This window comes from Rhamphochromis sp. 'chilingali', assembly GCF_963969265.1.
Source record: "Rhamphochromis sp. 'chilingali' genome assembly, chromosome: 22".
NCBI classification, from domain to species: Eukaryota; Metazoa; Chordata; class Actinopteri; order Cichliformes; family Cichlidae; genus Rhamphochromis; species Rhamphochromis sp. 'chilingali'.
Window position 1 is genome coordinate 21,827,875 of NC_137950.1, and position 20,399 is coordinate 21,848,273.

Genomic DNA, 20,399 nt, shown 5'->3' on the forward strand with positions numbered 1-20,399 from the left:
AGGCCAATTTTCTAGCAACACACCAACCCAGTTGATTAAGTTGCCGACACTCTCTGTGTGTGTGTGTTTGTGTGTGTGTGATACAAAGCAATTTAATTCACAACCAAACACAAACAACAGACGTAGGCATTGTTAAATAGGTCGTGACAGACTGCATGTTTTTCTAATTTCACATACCACATCCCATTATTTTTGTGAATCAGTTCTGAGTCACACACCTTCAAACTGGCAGGGTTTTTGCAGTGGTGTGAGACTAAACACCTGGTTTCATGTGCATGTGGTGTGGAAAAACAGCAATAAGTGAAGTTGAGCCAGCCTGGCCAATCTACTCCTCGAGGCAGTGCTCAGCAGTGATTATGGATTCACCTTGATGATACTCGCACAAATCTGTCAAACATTTTTGACACCACTTGATTAAATCATATTTCTTAGTCATGTATGTGGCGTGGTCACATACTGGGCCTCTCTGATAGAATTAGAGCACAATCACGCCTGGTTTTAATCTATCCCAGACACCTGTCCAAAAAAGAGAAATAAGATATTTGAAAACAGCTGAAGGTTTTGGGCTCACATTCAGTTCCAGGGAAGAGTTTTCAGTCAGCGATCTTTTATTCCTATACTGCCACCAGTATACGGTGGTCAGAGGGCCTAACTCTGGCGGGCGGTCTGGTGCCTATACCTGGTATAGGCACCAGACCACCCACAACCCTGATAAGGACAAGCAGAAGAGTATGCATGCATGGATGGATGGATGTCCTCAATGGGCATGGAAGAGACACTAGAGTTTAAGTATACTTATCTCAGAATAAAGCTCAATATACTGGCTTTTGCAGCATTTATATAAAAAAATTAAAGTGACCTGAACACACACTTTTTTTCTGGAGGGGTTCTCACTGCCCGCTGTTGTTATAAATGTATTTTTATTCATTGTGTTTTTAGAGTACTTTACACCAAAAGTGTTTTTATACTGTTGTGAAGTGTTGTTGGCTGTGCAGTGTGTCTTAAATGCCGCTGGAGAACGTTCTTGTATTTGGAATGGGTGAATGGGATTGGCTAGTTTGTCATGCAAATGTGTGCGCATTTATGTATTCTATTATTTTCTTGATGTGCATGAGCTGTAAATACACTTGTTACTGTATAATTAGGGCTTATCTACAGTGTGATGAATCCTATGCATGTGTCAGCAATGAAAAACAAACTGACTAAGAATGTCTCAGAGGAGTGTGAAACACACACTCACATGAGTGTGAACACTTTTCGGAAATTACTTTCCTGCAATGAATAACAAGCATGATCACATAGCAAAGATGTCATTGAAGCTCATTTGTTCTGTTTGTTTCTCGTACCACTTATGCACAACAGCTTACAGACACACATTGAAGGGCACCATTAAGAGACACCTGAGAGATCCGACACACAAGAAATTCTGGGCAAACTGGACAAAATTAAGTCTTTAAGTGGAGTTAAAATGAACAACACAGAGGCTGTATACCAGACGGGATGAGCAGGCTCTGTTTACTAATCAGAGATCCTTCAATATGTCCAGAAAATGATGGAGATTTTCTGTCAGTCTGTTGTGGTGAGTGCAGTTTACTTTGCTGCAATCTGCTGGGAGAACAGCATTGGAGCTGATGATGCCAACAGACTTAATAAACTGATCAGGATTAGCAGTGATTGGCTGGACAGTGGACACTTTTGAAGCTGCGGTGCAGAAGAGGTCACGGAACAAACTGTTGTCCATCATGCATAATCTTGACCACCCACTGCACCACCTAGTGGACAGGCAACAGAGCACCTTTATTACACCACTTCCTGTTCTGGTAACTGTCCACAGGGAGATCTCCGGAACTCTTTTAACCCACATTTAATCATTAATTTCACTTAACATAAGAATTTCACAAATATATGATATATAAAGTATCCATCATCATCATTGTCATCTTATGTTGACTTAAGTAATGTGTTTAAAGACAACTGAAATTAAACTGAAAAAAGACTAACATGGGCACATGGGCATATTAATGCATGTGAAATACCTTTAATATCTTACAAACGTTTTGCCTTTTGAGACCAAGTTTTTAAAACTGAATAAAACCATCTGACGCTTGGAGATTTAACAAACTGAACAAAATCACTTCAGCACTTGGTAATGGCAATTTTTAAGAGCATATGGTTTACTATAAGAGTTAAGACATACTAAGTTTAAAGATCACAAAACCAACCTTCCAGAATTTAGCGAGATCTTTTATTTAGAAAAATAAATAAAAACAACACAAAACATTTTATACAAAGAAAACAAATTTACCTTCACTTCATCAAAGCAGATTTTAAAGTCAACATATTTATAATATTTACATTTTTCATGTCATAATATTTCAAATATGTATTTTTTTAATACATTCATTAACAGATACTACAAGACAAATGAGCAATAATGAAAACAGATTTTAAAAAGTCTTGCATTTTTAGCTAAGATTTGAATCCGCAATACATTATTTGACAGAAATGACATCAAGAGTTAGATTTTATGCTGAGGCATGAAGAAAAAGGTTTTTACAATCATAGTCAATGATGCAGCAACCTGAGGACTCTCAAAAGGAACTGGACACGTATGGAGGTGGACAAACAGTGTTGTATTTGTGAGATAACGGTACTAAACTAAAGTGAACTAAACATGTTTAGGGGAAAGAATGATTTCACAAACTGTCACCTGTTGTGATATTTTGATACCACGGTTAGCATTTACAGGATATTGTTTTATACAGGAAAACTGTTACTCAATAAGGCCCATCTACTAGTTGTTTTTCTCTTTCTCTGTGACCCAAGAATTAATGTGTAAGACTCACAAGCTGGTACCCCAAGGTCGAAAACACCACAGAGACGAGACCACTTCCTTACTCCCATCCTCCCTTCTTTATCTCTTAGAAAAAGGCTCGTTAAAGGCCAGGTGGTTTGTTTCAGAATTCACTAATGAAAGAACTCTGTATTTTATGTCTAGGAGTGTATTTTGCTGGGATGATCATAAATTGTAGCTGAACTGATAAACTACACAAGGGATACTTTGCTCAGAAGGCAGGAAGACGTTTCCTTATTTAGTCTGTACCGGTTTGAACTGGGAAAGCTGACACACGAACCTTTTTTTCTCTATATAAACTGCTGTGTACCAAATAAACCTTTGAGTTGATTCTGGGAAAGCAATCTGAACAGTTTCTGTATCACTTTGTTCTCCTAACTGCTCCCGATATCGTAACTAACCCAGCTGAACGGCATACCTGAGTGTTACTTTGAATAATTAGGAGTCTTATAAGGAAAGGACAAAACTCTGCTTATCGCTCACGCCACGGAGGAAACCCGGGACGGCAATTTCCTTCATCACCTATACATCTATATGTTAAATTATGGCATCTGGGGTGATGCAAAATACACTAGGACATCCAGTACACGTGCAAACACGCTCATACTGTGTTGTTGGGTGACCTGCTGTTCTGTTGTAACCCATTTGTGACCTGCTGAGTATGATCTGTATTGCTTGATGTCACCATGAATGGAAAAATCAATGACAAAGTTACTCTTCTCTTCTGTCCTGTTACATGTGTGTATATGTGTGTCTGATTGCCAAGTCTAGAAACATGTCAAATAAAAGTTTTGTTACTTGTTTTTTAATGTTAAGTCAGATAAAGATGTAATCAGTGGTACAAATCCAGCAGGTGCATTTTAATTTGTTTTTTAATTAATCGATTTCTAATTTAATCCTTCTAAGGCCATGTCCTTGTGTGCAATCAGATGGGTTCCAGCACTCCTGCTACATTTTGTCCCCAGAAATCAAATTTTGACGGCCTCGAGACAGCAGACCTCAAATTCTGTGCAAAACTAAACTAGCTATCATGTGGAGAAGGTTGGCATTTAAATAGTGCTTTTTAAGTTTCACTAACCACTCAAAGCACTTTACACTACAAGCCACATTCAACTTTTCAGACTTGGTTGTACTACCCCAATGACTTTGTGGTTGCTAGCAATTGTTAGGTGAAATAAATTGTTAAGAGGGTTTTGATTGAAAAAAACCTCCTTGTTGCTGCTTTGCGCTGATTTGCCTGCAAACACTTGCTAACTAACAACCATGTGGCAGTGAACCTTATAATGCAAACGAGAAACAAAGAATGTTCATCTTCAAAGTTAAAGCTGTGCCTTACTGTTGAAATCAACACGTTTCAAAAGTTACATCTTTGACTTAAAACTGCTAGCAGTTCCTAGGAGGTTTTCTTGCAGTACCATATATCTCTGTTCAACCAGTTTCACTTAACTGGTTGAAAAGTAGGTAGGTATTCTCTAACCTGGCAAGTATTTGCCAGGTTACTTATTTTGCTCTTCCATTGGTTGCCAAACAGTTGTTAGCAGTTTCTCGGCGTGAGGCCTAACTCAGCAGATTTGGCTTTTTGTGAACTTGTGTTGTTCAAAGTGAAATTTAATTTGAACAATAGAAGTGGTTAACTAGTTAGTGTGGGCATACAAAAATTGCATAGAGCAATCTAAAAATAGCAGAAGTGCTCAAAGCCATCCATTGGTGCTCAAGGGGGATAACCTTGAAGTGGAATATTGGTGGGTGTGGGCGAGGTTTTCGATTTTGATTAGTCACAAAAAATGCTTTAATCTTCATAGGTGAATTCCTAACTGTGGAGGACCTTTGTATATCTTTTTTTACACTTTTCATTAAAGTTTTGTACTTTGTTTCTGTCATTCTGAAATTTCAGCAGGTTTCAACACGTAGAGCTTTTCAGCAAACACTGTGTGGGTACAGATGGAGCAGGAGCTGAACACTACAATTTTAACGTGACTTAAATAGGTAACGTGTGAGATCAGTAGTGCGCCCAGTTTTTCCACATTATCAGCAGTCATTTTAATCAGTTTTAATATACAAAATGTCTGGTCCATTATTTATACTAGATACATCATTTAGAGTACATTCTTTAATCGGCAAACACTGTAAAAGAAAAACAAGAACTCTGATTCTATTTTATTGTAGAATTGGTTTGAAAACATGCTTTTCATTTGCATGAATAGGTTCTTAATTCAAAAGTAGGATTCTGACACTTTTCCGTAGCTACGCATTAACATAAACGCTATGCACAAAATAAAATCTCAACATTTTTTAAAACTTTCAGTTGTAACACCGCAGAATAAACTGATGACATCAGTAGCCATTCGACTTCTGTATGTAAAGATAAAGAATATTCACATTTCACTTTGAAATTGAAATAATTCAGAAAGAACATCTCCGTTTATGGCAAATCTCACAAAGTATGACCGGAAAGCATGTCTAGAAAGGTCAGGTGTGATCCGAGTGCGACTCCACCTTTCACATTTTGTGTTTAAGGCTAGTTTACTTACAGTTGAGGTAAACAATCTCCAGCCACCATGATATGTCAGAAATGTCAAAAATCCAAATGAGTGCAAACACATGCATAAATTTACTGGGCACACACGCACACATACTTGTACACTGCATGCATAAAAACAATGCTAGGGTCCACAGTTATCATAACCCGCAAACAGCATGCTAGTAAGAAAAGTTCCCAATTGGGGAGAAATACTGAAGCATACATACGCACACTTTCACACGCTTTCACTCCTTTCTGGCTGTTCATGGTAAAGCTGTTGTCTCCAGCATGGCTATGTCAAGGGTCTCCTTGGCAACTGGGCTGTGACTTTTGGTCAATTTGAAGTTGCCATGGTAACCTGGGGGACTGTGCAATATTGACGGGCTGGATATGGAGGTGACGATGACAGACGATGTGGTCTTGCACACAGTCCTTGGCCCTGACTCCCTCATGACATTGTCCAGCTGTGCAAACAGAGAGCGAGAGACAAGAAGAGGTGTTCAGGTGTTCACGTATTATCATTCCCATTGTCAGTCAGTGGTTGGAAATTTGAATAACGGAATGAAACAGAGAGTTGCTAGTTAAGAAAGCACTGAATAAAATGTTATCAGATGTTTGTCCAGTTTACATTAACACAGCTCTTTTCCACTTAATCTGCTAGAGCAACACGGCTGATCAAAGGTATTGATTGGATAGATTGATGAATGGCTTTCTGACAGAGCCCTTAATGAAGTTTGATAGTTTAACTTGGTCAACCTCACGAAATCAATAGTTCTTCTCTAGAGGTACAAAGTAGTGTAGCTGAGTATATTTAAGTATAATTGTGCTTTTGTATAGGAAGTGCACACTATTACTAAAAAGAAATCAATGGGAGAATTTTGTAATACTAAAGATAGCAGTTGTCTTGTTCCTGTTCCAAGCAATAGCCCGACCAGGAGCACAATAGAGGTTCAGAGCAGTTATAGCTCTTGACTTGATTAGATCTTTTAATTTGTAGTTGCACACCATAAGTGGGGGAAACAATGTTTCAATCCTGTGTGTGTACTGCAGAATTGACAATTGAGTAGACCTGTATGGACTTGTTTTTTTATTCAGTATTATCTGAAGAGCGTGACGGGGCTCATAAACTCATCGGGAAAGTGTTTTCAGAAAATAGGGCAGTTTACCCACAGGGGTATATTCACACACAAAAGGTAATTATGGAGTCCCACAGGGTTCTATGTGAGGATCAGTTCTGTTTGCATTCTAAATGATTATCTGCAGTGTCATTCAAAGGAATTACAATGCAGATGTAACCCAGCTTTATCTATCCATGAACTCAGAAAACACACACTAATTAGTTAAACTGTTTCAGAGACCTCTAATGGCCTCAAATTCCCTGCTTTTAAATTCAGATGAAACAAAGGTTATTGCACTTGGCCCTAAAAAACTTGGAGATATCATGTCTAACCAGATACTTGTTCTGGCATTACCTTGGGCTCCAGTAACATAGTAAGGAAAAACTAGTTCATGAATTTGTTGCTGCTAGGCTGGACTACTGTAATCCGTTATTATCCGGCTGTGCTGAAAAACTCCCTGAAAACTCCCTGAAAAGCCTTCAGTTGATCAAAACTGCTGCAGGGACAGGAAAGAGAGAGGTCATTTCACCCACATTGTCTTGTCTTCACTGACTCCCTATTGCATCCAGAATGTATTTTAAAGTCCTTCTCCTCGTATAAAAGGTCTTGAATAATCAGGCTCCATCTTATCTTAAAGACCTCATTGTATCACATCACCCCAATAGAGCACTTTGCTCCCAGACTACTGGCTTTTTTTGTGATTCCTAGGGCATTTAAAAGTAGAATATGAGGCATAGCCTTCAGCTTTCAGTTCACTCTTTGGATTCAGGAGACAAAAAGCCTCTCTACTTTTAAGATTAGTTTTAAAACTTTGATTTTTGATATAGCTTATAGTTAGAACTGGATCAGGTAACCCTTAATCTTCACTCAGTTATGCTGCATTAGGCTTTGGCTGCTGGGAACTTTCCAGAGTGTTTCTTCTTCCTCCAATTTTTTTGTTTTCTATGTGTTTATACCCCTCTGTGCATTTTCACAGCATATCTTTTGTTCTGTCTTCCTCTCCTCACCCCTAAAAGGGTCGTGGCAGATTGTTGTCCACCCTTGAGTCTGCTGGAGGTTTATTTCTTTTAAAAGTGAGTATTTCTTTCCCACTGTCACCAAGTGCTTTAGCATAAGGGTTTGTTTGATTCTTAGGAGTTTCTCAGTATTACTGTAGGGTCTTTGCCTGACAATATAAAGTGCCTTGAAGTAAATGAATTGAATCGAGCATTTATATTCCTCATAGTAGTAGTATTTTTTTCTTTTTTCACTTTCTCTACTGTATCCATAAAATTTGGTAATGGTTAAATGGATACAAAATTAGCAGGATTTTGGAGGAACAAGTCAGTCTATTTTTACTTTCACTTTGATAGGATAGATATGATTCAGGGGAAAAAAAGTTGTTACATTGTCCAAATGCAGTATAAATGCCAAAGGGTACCTTACTTTTGACCAAATAGCTGTATTGGACACCTACAACATGAGAAAGAGCTAAATACACTCAAATTACACCACATGTAACAAGTAAATCATTTTAGACATTTTATATACTTTATGTTGTAAAGTTACCATTAAAAATTTCTCTGTGAATGTAATTCAGTAACTTGTTCAAACTCAGGTTGTTCTTGGCAATATTTTTTCATCTTCATCTTTATGAACCACAAGTGCTAATAATATGAAAATATGACTTATTTTTATGTTATATTCTAATTATAGGTTTGGGTGTGGATAATGAGAGAAAGGTTGACAAGAAGCACCCTTCATGCCTTTGATATTCTACAAGGTTCGATTAATAAAGCAGCGTCATAGCAGCAGGAAATGAATTAACCATGAATGGACAGAAAGCACGGCTAATTAGATCTCCTAGACTCGGCAAAAGAAAACATTTCTAAAGATATTTGCCAATCATTTTAAATTACTGTCCTCTTATTTTAAGTTATTGGCCTATTCAGCTACACAGTCAGCCTAAAACTAAACCTTAAAAAAAATTAGTGCAGACAATTGGGAAAGACTGATAGAAAATATTATTTAAATGTTAAAGTGGTGACAAAAAATCAAACTATTGCCAACAAACCTTCTTCTCTGCACATATTTTGACTCATTATAGCAGGAAAAACACAAGTGGTGCTATGTTAACGATAACACTGTTCTATTAAGTCAGACTCTCATCAGTGAACCACTATGTACCATTACCATCCCCTTATTTAGCTCATCTAAATGGAATACAGCTATCATTAACGGCATTGATTATCCTTACAGTTTTCCTCCTTTTCCATATAATTTACAAACGTGCTGTGAAAAAATACCCTAGTCTATATCATACCTGTGTAAACCAGCAATTTTCCAATGCATAGATCATAAATGTTAAAATATGTAAATATCTTAAAAAAATCCATAAACACAGCAAATACAATGATTTGCATTTATTGGAAAGAAAAGTAGCTCTGTTTTATGTACACCAAATATCATTCCTTTTAAGTAACCAAAAACTAATTATTACATTGATGCACAGTTATGCAGAATTTAGCAATGTTTCCTTTTCATCCCAGTGGGATTTGAACGTCCAGCTGGGTTAAAGATTTCCTGTGTTATCTGCCAAGCAGGAGGTTGCACATCCACCAGTGCCTGAGTGGGTTTTCCCCCACAAACCAAAGACGTGGATGTTAGGTAACTTGTTGATGTCTCTCTGATAGAGTGACGTACTGTTTTCCTCCTCTTTACCAGCCTCAGCTTCAGCCTCAGCTCCAGCCTCAGTTTGACACAAGCTGGATAAGAGATCGATGGATGGACCATTAGAGTTATTTTGGTGATCACATGACCATGAGCTTAACATAACACAGTCATCCACAATCTTTGTACCAATATATGCCATTTGCTTTCAGCTAGTCTACACTGTAACTACAGTGAAATTAGGACACAACTGCCCCTCTGCATTGTTAACTGAAACACTGGCCACGATTTACTTTTTCAAAGCCTGATTCAAAGTATTCCGATTCCTGGATTTCTGTGAATAGAGCATTCATTCTCATTACAAAATGAGCAGAGGTTAATGGAAATAGAGTGAAATAATTTAGCAGAGTATGTATCAAGATTTTTCAATATAATGTGGAACATGTTTAATAAAAAACATGAAGATTGCTTTTTTTGTTATGTTGGCAGGAATCCACTGCCCTGAGAATGTGCTTCATACTGTAGTACTTTAGTTTGAAGTTTGTGATAAACCAAATTAATAGCTGGACCAAACCATAATGGACGGAAGTACACATGCTAGAAAAAACAACATTAAAAAATAAAGGTGAACTAATGATTTGTACTATATGATGTTCTTACAGTTATTCTGAGAGGATGGATAAAGAACATTTCTAGAAGTTTTTGGATCATGGAGGTTGTTTAAGTATGTTTAATGTACACAGATACTATTTATTAGTAGAAAAAAAATATTTACTACATGTGTGGCAAAAAGAAAAAGGGTGATCGGTGGATTCTTACAGAAGCTGGCAGATTGCTGGTTGGCTGCAGACTGATGTCCGACATGGAGATGCCTTCAGGTTCTGTCAGAGCCTGAAGAGTGTGCACATAAACACAGCCATTTATTATCAGTTATACTCACAACAGCTTTTGTGCTATTTGGGCCTTCAGGTAACTTTTACTGAATGCAGACCCGCCCCATATAAAACCAGAATTGCAAATATTCAAACCACTGGTAAAAATATATTTTAAAAATGGTCAGACAACCCACTTTCAGACCATTTTTTTGCACTCAGAAAATGAATAACACAAAAACGATCACAGATAAATTCCTAAAATTTTCGCTGGTCTTTCTTGCCATGAATATTGAATCAGGATCTGTAATTTGAGACAGATACATAAAATAATCTACAAGTATTAGCTCATTAAAATATGAACAAAAAGGCCATCACTCCTACAATTTAACATATTTGTGCACACACACTAAACTATTATTCTTATTTAGAATTTCTGAATATTCGTCTTTATAACATGTGAAAACGTTATATTTCACAACAATGCAAAAAAGAAACTCATAATTTCTTTTTTTTTTTAAGTTTGGATATATATAATGATTGCTATGAAATTTTAATACATTTTATATATCTATAAATATATGTCTATATCTATATCTATATATATATCTATATATATCTATATATATAGATATCTATATATATCTATCTATCTATATATTTATTTTTTATTTTTTATTGCCCTTTGAAATCTGAATCAGTGTGTCATCAGAATGTCTCAAAAATTATTAAAAACCCTGTAATTTTCAATGCTCTTTCTCACCATCAAAATTAATCCACATCTTTAATTTGAGCTGGATGCTCATGATGTCTCAGTAAAACAGCAGGTTGGCTAGCTCAATAGGAAAATGGAAGAAACAATTCAGTCTTTATACTTATCTGTTCAAAGTAGTCTTTTACTTAAATTTTATTATGTTGACTGATGCTAGGCTAAATAACAGGACCTTGTTTAATTCAGTGCAGTTTAACAGCACAACAAACTATATCAACAAAAATAATCGTACAGTTAAAATGCCAGCCCTCTTAAACACTCTCATAAATTGAAATTGACAGTCATGATGACTGTGTATAGGTAACAGTGTGTGAGTGTATATGTCATGTAAACATGTATACAAACTACTGACTAAAGATGGAGGTAGCAGTCAGGGGCTTTCTTCCACTGCCAACAAGTGCAGTACTTTTAAACACGGGGCCGCATCATGCAAACTGTGGATTAAGTCTGAAAGTCCCAGATTACTGGATTAGTGTTTGCACCCTCTGTATCAGAGTCCTCAGTGAACCTGACCTGCGTGGCGGTTTGCCTGCATGTGTGTGTTTGCATCATGCATACATGTGGATTGCTTGTATTATTTTTATTCCTGTGAACTAAGATGATTAGAGGGAGACGGAAATGCTCCATATACTGCATGTCCCACATAAAAAGACCTGTTGCTATCACTGGCCTGTCAACAGCATGAGGCTTTTTTTCAGGTTTTTATGAAACAAATAAAATGTCTGGGCGACACTTGACACAAGAATGTGAGATGATACTGAGGAATTATTCAGAACAAGCTGTTAAATAATAAATTGTTGTTAATCAGCTTCTGAACATGTCAGAATTGAGAGGTTTATAATTTTTTTCCTACACCAGCCAATGAGCCATTAATTTCTAAACACTAAACATTAATTTATTTTAATTAAAAATGGTTTAAAATGGTTTATGAGTTAAAATATAGATTTTCATGATGATTCAATTACATGGTGGTTTCAGTTGCAACACTGGGTAACACAGGACAATGGAAGCTCTCAGTTTAAGGTGGTCTTGTGCATGTGAGTGCATTAAGAGTGATCAATCATAAAAAGATCAGTTGGCTTCTGCCACTTAGTTGCCAAAAGCTAGAGCAATCACTGACAGCTGGTGTGGATGGCCTCCAGTACCAGAAACTATTACACACCTGGTAACTTCTGTGTACGCTGGGTTTCTTAGTTTGTGAACACTACCATGCAAAATTATCTACTCGTGTTCAAATTTTATTGGACAAATTTTATGACATTACTCTAACATCCTAAACAACATAAATGCAAATTAAACACATGTGTGACGCTTGAAGGGGCTGATAAAGTGACTAAGTCGATAAAGCTTAAATTATAGATGTGATATGAATGAAAACTAATGCTGGGTTTATTTTTAAGATACTCGACAGCCAATTTCACTTGCTGCCAGCAACTTCTGTCATTTTTAGTTAGGTCACAGCCAGCTAAAAATGACAAAATGCCATTGCAAGCTGATCTTCACTAATAAAAGACAGAGAGAGAGAGGGGGGGGAGAAAGGCTTACAGAACTGTGATTGTCTGGTGGGGAGGCTCAGGCATTTAGTATTTGAGGTCACATGTGGGTTAGCACAAATTACTCATAAACTGTGGATTTTGAGCTGTCTGTCAAAGGATGTGTGAATGGCATTGTGAGGGCCGCTTTATGCTGTCTGTCCACATCAGAAATCCAAAGTGTTTATAGACGTTCTAGGCTGACATGTTCAAAGGCACAGAGAAAAGCAGGGTTTTATAGAGAGGAGGAGATGCAATAGTTTTTGAAAATGGTCCATTCCCAGTTCTGCAATCGTTCACGTGACAAAGGCATCAACATTTGACTCCTTTCATGCCTTCCCACAGTTATGTTGTTCCCAGTGGCGGCTCCTGAAAAAAATCTCAGGGGGGGCAATTTTTATGATATCGACTAAAATGACCCATTTAATGAGTACATCAAACAACACAATTTTAATTTAAATTTAAAATGAACAACCATATTCTGGCCATTTGTATAGATTTGTAAAAATGAACAACCATATTCTGGCCATTTGTATAGATTTGTAAAAATGAACATGAACAGATTTTTTTTTTTTTTTTGAATGAATGCGCTGGAACCAACTCCGACAAAAAGTCCTGTTGTATGCTTTTGACTTCTCCTTCGTTGCCTGGGTTAGTTGAATTTCGGGCTTGTCAGGTCCCAACTCTTTAACTTGCAGTTTTTCTGCCATTGTCCTTCTGGCAAAAGGGTAGGTTAGAAGCGATCTAACCGAATTTGGGGGAGGCTGTGCCTCAACCGTTAACAATACCGCTGCCATCGTCTCTCTCTGACCTTATAGCTCACTTAGGCTACTGACTGAGGTAAAATTCTAGAACAGCAAATCTTCGCGCGTTTTCTGCAGGGGCGCAATTTTAAGCGCCCCCAAACCATTTAATTCAGCGACGCTGATAGGTCAAATATTTATTATTTTCCCCTGGCAACCATTTAATGATAGGCTATTTCGCTGCATATCAAGGGCGCTTTGACGAGCGCCCCAGAAGAAGAAAAACACCGTTTGTTGGTTGAACTTTAATGAGTCAGCTGGTGAAAATGTTAAAATACGCCTGGCTGTATATGGGCACACACATAGTAAAACTATCATTGATGAATTTTTTAAAAATATATATTTTTACTCCTCCACATTTGGGGGGGCGGAGCCCGAGCGCCCCCTATGGGCCAGCCGCCACTGGTTGTTCCCTAGTTTGAATTAGAGTATAAAACCAATATGATGACAATACAAGTATTCCCCCATGTACAAGAGAGATGGACATCTAACAAATGAAGGGTGTGTTGAGAAGATAGTAGGGGTGCTTCGAGGATGGAGGAAAGATGCAGAGGATTAATAATGTACTAGTGACAATCTTCCAAAATAAAGGTGATAGGACCAGAAGGGAAAGGATTAGAAATGGGTATGTCAGAGGAAGTTAGAGTTAGAGATGGTTTGGACATGTGCAGAGGAGGGATCGTGGATATATTGGGCAAAGAATGTTGAAGATGGAGCTCTCCAGCAGCAGAGGAAGAGGAAGACCACAGAGAAGATTCATGGATGCAGTGAAGGTAGGGTTAACAGGGATATGACAGGATGGAAGCAGACGGTCCGCTGTGGTGACCCCTAAAGGAAGCAGCCAATAAATAAAAAGGCGAAGAAGAAGAAGAGGATGCTAGGCATGTTCCACTTCTTTAAACCATGGTGGTATAACTGAGTCGTGACCTGGTGGTTGTTTATGCTCCTTGACAGTTTATTACTCTCAAACAGATCGACTTACAGTATGTAACTATGACAACCACATGGATTGACCCACAGGTGACTTCCAGCCTTTGAATCAATAAATACATTGATGGAGGTTAAACTTTTGGATAAAACTTTCCTTTGAGTTCTTTATGTGCTGTAAACTGTGAGAGTTTATAGTCCATTTAACAGCCTATTTGTTAGAAATTTGCCTGCACTGTGAACTCTTACAGCTGTTCATTTACTGAGTTTTGCAATTAAAAGTGGCACTTTGTGGGGTGCTAATTTAGCTCACTGGCTTGAACAAGCGACCCATATGCCCAGGTTTGAATCCGCTCCAATGACACCCACTGTTTATCTTCCCCTGTTCTCTATCCTCAATGTCGCTGGCTTCTCCCTCACTGTCTAAAAAACAAACTTTATGTGGGTTTACATTCACTTTCACTTGGCTGTTTACACCATATGTCCCTCAGTGGAGAAACTGTGAGTTACATTTTTGTCACTAGTGATAGAGTAATAATGCAGAGTTGTAGACATCAATACATGCTGATTCCAACATGACACTCTTTTCTTCATTTTACTGTATTTCTGATGGCAGAGTTTATATGCAGGTTGATTTTAAAGTAGCTGTGATCACAATAAAGTTCCAGACATGAAGATTTCAGACTGAGACAGTTCGCAAATGTCAGCTTCAGAGAGTCATTTAAAAGCAATAGCAGTCCGTGAGGTACTTGTTCTTTATGAAATTCTTTCTGTGGTTTGAATTTGTTTTAAAAAGTCAAATAAGCTGTTCCCATTGGTAACCAGACAATATGAGTGATACTGAAATGCAAAGTCAAACCAGCAAGATCAGCGTTATTTTCTGGCACCACAGAAACACAATTACACAGTCCCTGGTCATAACATTGAGTTAGCCTGGATTTTAAGTGGACTCCCATCAATATGTCCTCTTTAAGGTATATGCAATTAAACAATGATGACATCGACGATGTCTCGAGCTCCCAAACAACAATTTAAGAGGATTTAGATCAGCTTTGATGGACAAACAAGAAGCAAAACCTTCCATCAAAAGTATCATGAAAATATTATAAGAAATGATCGCCTGAGTCCTATTTCACCCCTTTTTAACTCTATACTTCAGAAATATACTTAGAAATACCATATGGTGTAAAAATAAATCTTTGGGTTTACTATATAGTAAATATATTCTATGTGTGCTGTCAAAAAATCCAGCGACTCTGCCAATAGAAAGAAAAACACTTTATCTGTTTTAAATTTGAAAAAGTTATCACCTCCGATTCAAGACTACCAGCACAAGCTTAACCGCAGTTTCACAGCAGACCTCAAATTTGCACAGAAAGTAAACTCTGTCCTCGAGAAACAACTTTTACATCAGAGTTCTGGTGATTAGAGCTGTGTCCAAACAGTTGTGTCAGTGAACGAGTTTGTTACGTCTGAACCAATAACAGGGACATCTGGTCACAAGCAAGCACAGAAGCAGTTAAACTGTCATTCGACGGGTTGTGTGCTATGAATTCATCTGCAAGGGAAAGACTTTCAGTGCAGTTTTACTTAGAGGGAATATTCAATACAAAGTACCTCAACAGTGGTGTTGTGTCAGCCGGCCATTGTACACCCATTCAAAATGCATCAAAACTTCTTTCTACTTCTTTCAGGAGCCAAACATAATTTGCAATGACTCCCTACCTTACTCTACAGATTTTACCTTGTGCAACTCTCTTCCCCAAAATAAACACAGGCTGAAGGCTTTTAATACAATGAAGGACACTGTGCAGGTGATCAGAAAGAGACTTCCACTTATTGAGCACTGAAAGGTTTTTTCAAAGTGAACAAGGAGATGAGAATGAAGGGGAGACAAAGCTAATTAAAATCAAGTAGACTGGAATCATGGAACTTTTTGTCGTGTTAGCAGCAATACCTTTACACAAGTGAGGCTTTTATACTCACAGTGATTGGTGACAGGTGACATATTGCTGGATCAGTGGCATTGTGAGCAGAGGTTCTCTCGTACTCTGTGTTATACCCTCTCACCTTTGACCTCTGGCTAGCGTGACGCACCTGTTTGGCATCACCGGACAAGTGACGACTAACAGGAGTTCGTGAAGAGTAGTCTTCCTCCGTGTCTGAGAACTGGGCCTGAGATGGAAAAGGACTGAAATCAGCAATCCATATTTTAAACCTTTGTACAAGGACATAAAATACAAAACATATTAAATATGAGCCACACTCACTGATTCACTCTCAGACTGGGAAGAGTTGTGAGTCCTGCTGGGGCCTTTGAACTCTGACTGGCTGGTGAGGGTTGATCGGCGGATGGACTGGAAGCTGCTGCTGCTGAAACGGTCTCTGCTCTTCATACACAGCAATACCCCGAGGTAAGGAACGTACCTGCTGATTGCTGACCTGAACGAGACAGAGAAATTTTCCAATCCATAATTGCTTTTTTTTTTAAATTACATGATAGTGAAGTGTGGGGCTGCATGACATCCTTACAAGCTGGAGCTGAATTAGACAAATGTCAGCTTTTAATTAGGATGTTAAAAAGTTATCAAGATGAGAATACCACAAAAAATAAAGTAGTCACGAGGCTTGGCTCCTTAAAGTTTGGTAAATGGTAAATGAACTAGATATATATACAGTATAGTGCTTTTCTACACTATACAAGTTTGATTAATGCTGTGCATTTAAGGGGTTGTGGTACAACTACCAAGACTGCCCATGTTGTCACTGTAGTCAGTTTTTTCCTTTATTTCAGTGTACTGCTCTTTTACTACTATTTAATTATTGCCTTACTAATGCATTTACTACTATTCAGTTTCTAGTTGCTTCGGTGATTCATGTAACAACACAAAACAAAACCAAATAAGCTATTTTCAGCCTTATTCACTTGGGGGTGAGGGGTGGGGTAGGGTTGTTAGCAGGTAGCTTGGCATGTTTGATGTGGTTTCACCTGGAATTCTCTCCCTGATAAAACCTGAAAGGGATTTTTGTCTCCTGCTGGAACCTTTTGATTGTTAAGCGAATGTGCCAACTACCACACAAAAGCAGGATCAAATAATAAACAGTAGTAATAAAATAATGATAATAAATTATAAAGTAGGTTGAGGCTGATGTTCACCCAGCACTTTGTAGTGTCTTTAAAATCAACACGAATTGGCTCCGTTGCTAAGGTGCAGAATGAATCCCCATGTAAGGATTAGCTTTAAAATAATAATTTGATAAGGAGCAAAGTTATGATAAAATGGAGATGATGAGTACTTTAAGGGGAGACGGGATCATAGTGTCTGCTCAGATCAAGTTTGCTTGAACTTACACTCACTAGTGCGTAGGCATGTTCATGGTAAGCATGGCAACAATTTTAGGGGCAGCTGTAAATCAGGAGGTAGTGCAGGTCATCTACTAATTGGAAAGTTAGTAATTCCAAAAGTTCCAAAATACAAGGATATTTGCTGCCAAATGTCCTCGTACTACTGCCAAAAACAAAAGTAAGCGCATTGTGTACATGAAAGTATAGCCTGCTAATGAATATTATCAGAATTTTTCCCCAGTTGAATATTTAAATAAATTTTTACAAAAGTGAAGTCATTTGCATTCTTTTTCATTGTTCATTTCTTGTACAGATTTTGAATTTCTGCTTTTACCATCCCACAAATCAGAAAATATGGTCAAAAGTCTGAAAAATAGGATTGGAACTGAAATGTTCTACAGAGTAACATATATCTAAATCCCTCCAAATTGTTATTGCATCGGACTTTCTTGTGGGATCGGTGTGTATGTGTGTGTGTGTGTGTGTGAGTGTCATGTGTTGCAGGAGGTTGCAGGAGGTGCCGAACACATGGCCAGTGTTCATGGCCAGACTTGTAGCTTGTTCGCAATTTTTTTTATATTAGAATGTGATTAAAGAAGTGCAAAGGAGTCACTGGGAGTGTCATGCGCCTCTGTGCGATGGCACATTTACCCTCTGGTTATTGTATTTGATCATCTTTATTAACCTGCTTTCTAGCACTCTCTGTTTCATGCAGAGTAGTGATTAGCTATGAAGACTCATCTGCTTGCATATGAAGTCAGGATGGTTGGAGTGCCTCTCTCTCTGGTCTGACATTGGCCTCCTTTGACTTCAGCTGCTTAGTAAACGTTCAATATTCTACTGAGTTGAATGTTGTGGGTTGTCTTGTTTTCCGTTTTAATTTCATTAGTTTGGTTTATTAACACAAGTTTAGATAAGGCGATTTAATCGAATCACACACTGGGTGGGTGGCCTTCAACCTTCTTTTGTTTGTTTGTTTCTGGCGCTCCAATCTCCTTTATTTGTCTTTTTTAATGTTTGTTTTTTGTATTCTTCAAAATTCTTTGAACTGTAGAAACTTTGTGACATCGTATATGCTGGGCTCCTGAGAGATTTGTAGATTTTTGGGGGCTGACCTCTCACACCCCAAGCTAAAATTATACCCTTTTAAAATAATTAAAGAACAATGAAACCTTATTCTGATATAATGTAAACCACACATGTTAATCATTCTGTGGTTGTGCCATCGGTTAAAGTATCAACTACTGAGCAACATCTTTGCTAAAACTCCAAAAATAATCTCCCTTTCTAATCAGAGCTGATCAGATGTAACTGACTATAGACCAAGGAAACACATCCCAGCCATTTATATGGGTGACGATGACAAACCTGGCAACATAGTATCAATTATGCACACATGCAGAGAGAGCAATACCAAATTTGACACACTCTCAAACCAAATAAGATGAAATATTTACTTGGAGAGATAACTAACATGAGCATGGAAGCAGCTAAATTTGTTCTTTAAAAAAGTCTGAGCCGGGGGGGGGCACAGAGACAACATGAACCTTTACTAAAATACTTCAAAATGATTATTTTGTATCTTTTCTTTACTTTCTCTGTATACCAATTATACTTCTCTGTCACACTGCTTTATTATTCCTTTTTGTAGCTTGATGTTTTCTTTCTTTTCTTACATTCTTACTGTGGTGTGCCATTGTGTACATACTGAAGCTGCAAAAAGTTTTTTACTTTTATGTCCTTAATTATTACTCTGACACCTTGTGTAACGTCTGCTTCTTCACCGCTGTTGTGTGCGAGGAGATTGAGAAAGAACACCATTATTTTTTAACTGTTACTGCAGCTACATCCTACCTGTATTTAGGATGTGTTATGGCGTATATGATGGGGTTGTGGATAGCTGATGCTTTGGCAATCACAGCAGGAACAGAGTTCATATAAGGAGTTAACAAGTCTGCATACCTGAGAGAGAGAGAGGGAGAGAGAGATGAGACAGATGGTGGCAGGAAGAAAAATGAGACAAGGAAATGAGACACATTTGTGTGACAAGGGCATGGGTGGGCGTGTGTTGTCTTGTGCAGAATTAGTGCAGAGACACAGGACTGGGACACACAGTTGGGCTTGCATTTAGTGCTCAATTCATCCCTCACTTCACCCCAACATTTTCTTAACCCTCTGTAGAACCTGGGACCATTTCGTGGCCTTTCCGTTTTTTAATTCCACGCCATTTCCACTGTGTTTAATGGAGTATAGCCAAATTTTCAAACATGTATTTTTTTCCCATTTTATTTTAAAATTTCAGTCTGAGTTTTTTAAATGAGCTTAAATGGCTGAATAAAAGGCATACATCCACTATCGAACCTCGTGGCCGATTTGTGCCCCATTGAAACCCATTATAAACGCTATTTTTCACGCCAGAAAAATTACGGTCAAATCGATCGTCAGGTTTCCGGCTTAGGTTTCGTTTTGGACTACAGGCCTTAGAGTTGTAATTTTTTTATTTGTCCACCGGGTGGCGCCCTTGCTCCACATGTGACGCCTGCTGGAACATACACATGTTCTCCAGCGGCCTGCTCGAGACAGATACCCGGAAAAGGCAGACTAATTTCCCGCGTACAGCAGCAGCTTGGCCCGCTGCTCGTTCCGGACCATTTTCTACCCTTAGGTTCGTTTGATTTTTTTTTTTTTTTAATCAACAGGAAATGACGTATTTGTTTTCACGTGGTAGCGGAAGTGTGTGCTGCAGACACGGGAACCGAACCATATGCTCCGGCGCTGCGCGAAACACACCCGCGGCAGAGGCACTCCTCCCCGGGGGAGCAGGAGCAGCAGCGCCGCCTGGGGACATTTTTGGCTTCTGGAAAAAAAATTAAAACCGGATCGAAATTAATGTTCGTGCCAATCTTTTGTCCATCTAAAGGCCTAATTATAATAACAATAAAATATTACTTCAAATGTTTTTTTTGGAAAATATTTTATGTTTTATGTTTTATGTTTTTGGGGCA

The 20,399-nt window shown here is 38.1% G+C and overlaps 1 protein-coding gene across 4 annotated transcripts in view; it reads right to left on the reverse strand.

Annotated features, from left to right (window-relative positions):
• Positions 1-2,241: 2,241 nt before the first annotated feature.
• Positions 2,242-20,399, reverse strand: part of opn4b (opsin 4b) — a 37,822-nt gene continuing 19,664 nt past the window's right edge. The window contains exons 7-12 of one of the 4 annotated variants that reach the window (XM_080874030.1): positions 19,249-19,356; positions 16,319-16,490; positions 16,146-16,223; positions 9,962-10,033; positions 3,377-5,839; positions 2,242-2,710 (exon numbers count right to left, since the gene is read on the reverse strand). In XM_080874030.1, the coding sequence (XP_080730156.1) occupies positions 5,639-5,839; positions 9,962-10,033; positions 16,146-16,223; positions 16,319-16,490; positions 19,249-19,356 (631 nt within the window). In that variant the 3' untranslated portion in view covers positions 2,242-2,710; positions 3,377-5,638. Of the gene's footprint in view, positions 2,711-3,376; positions 5,840-9,175; positions 9,238-9,961; positions 10,034-16,034; positions 16,224-16,318; positions 16,491-19,248; positions 19,357-20,399 lie in introns of those variants that run through there. The other 3 variants (XM_080874028.1, XM_080874031.1, XM_080874029.1) reach the window with 3 other exon arrangements.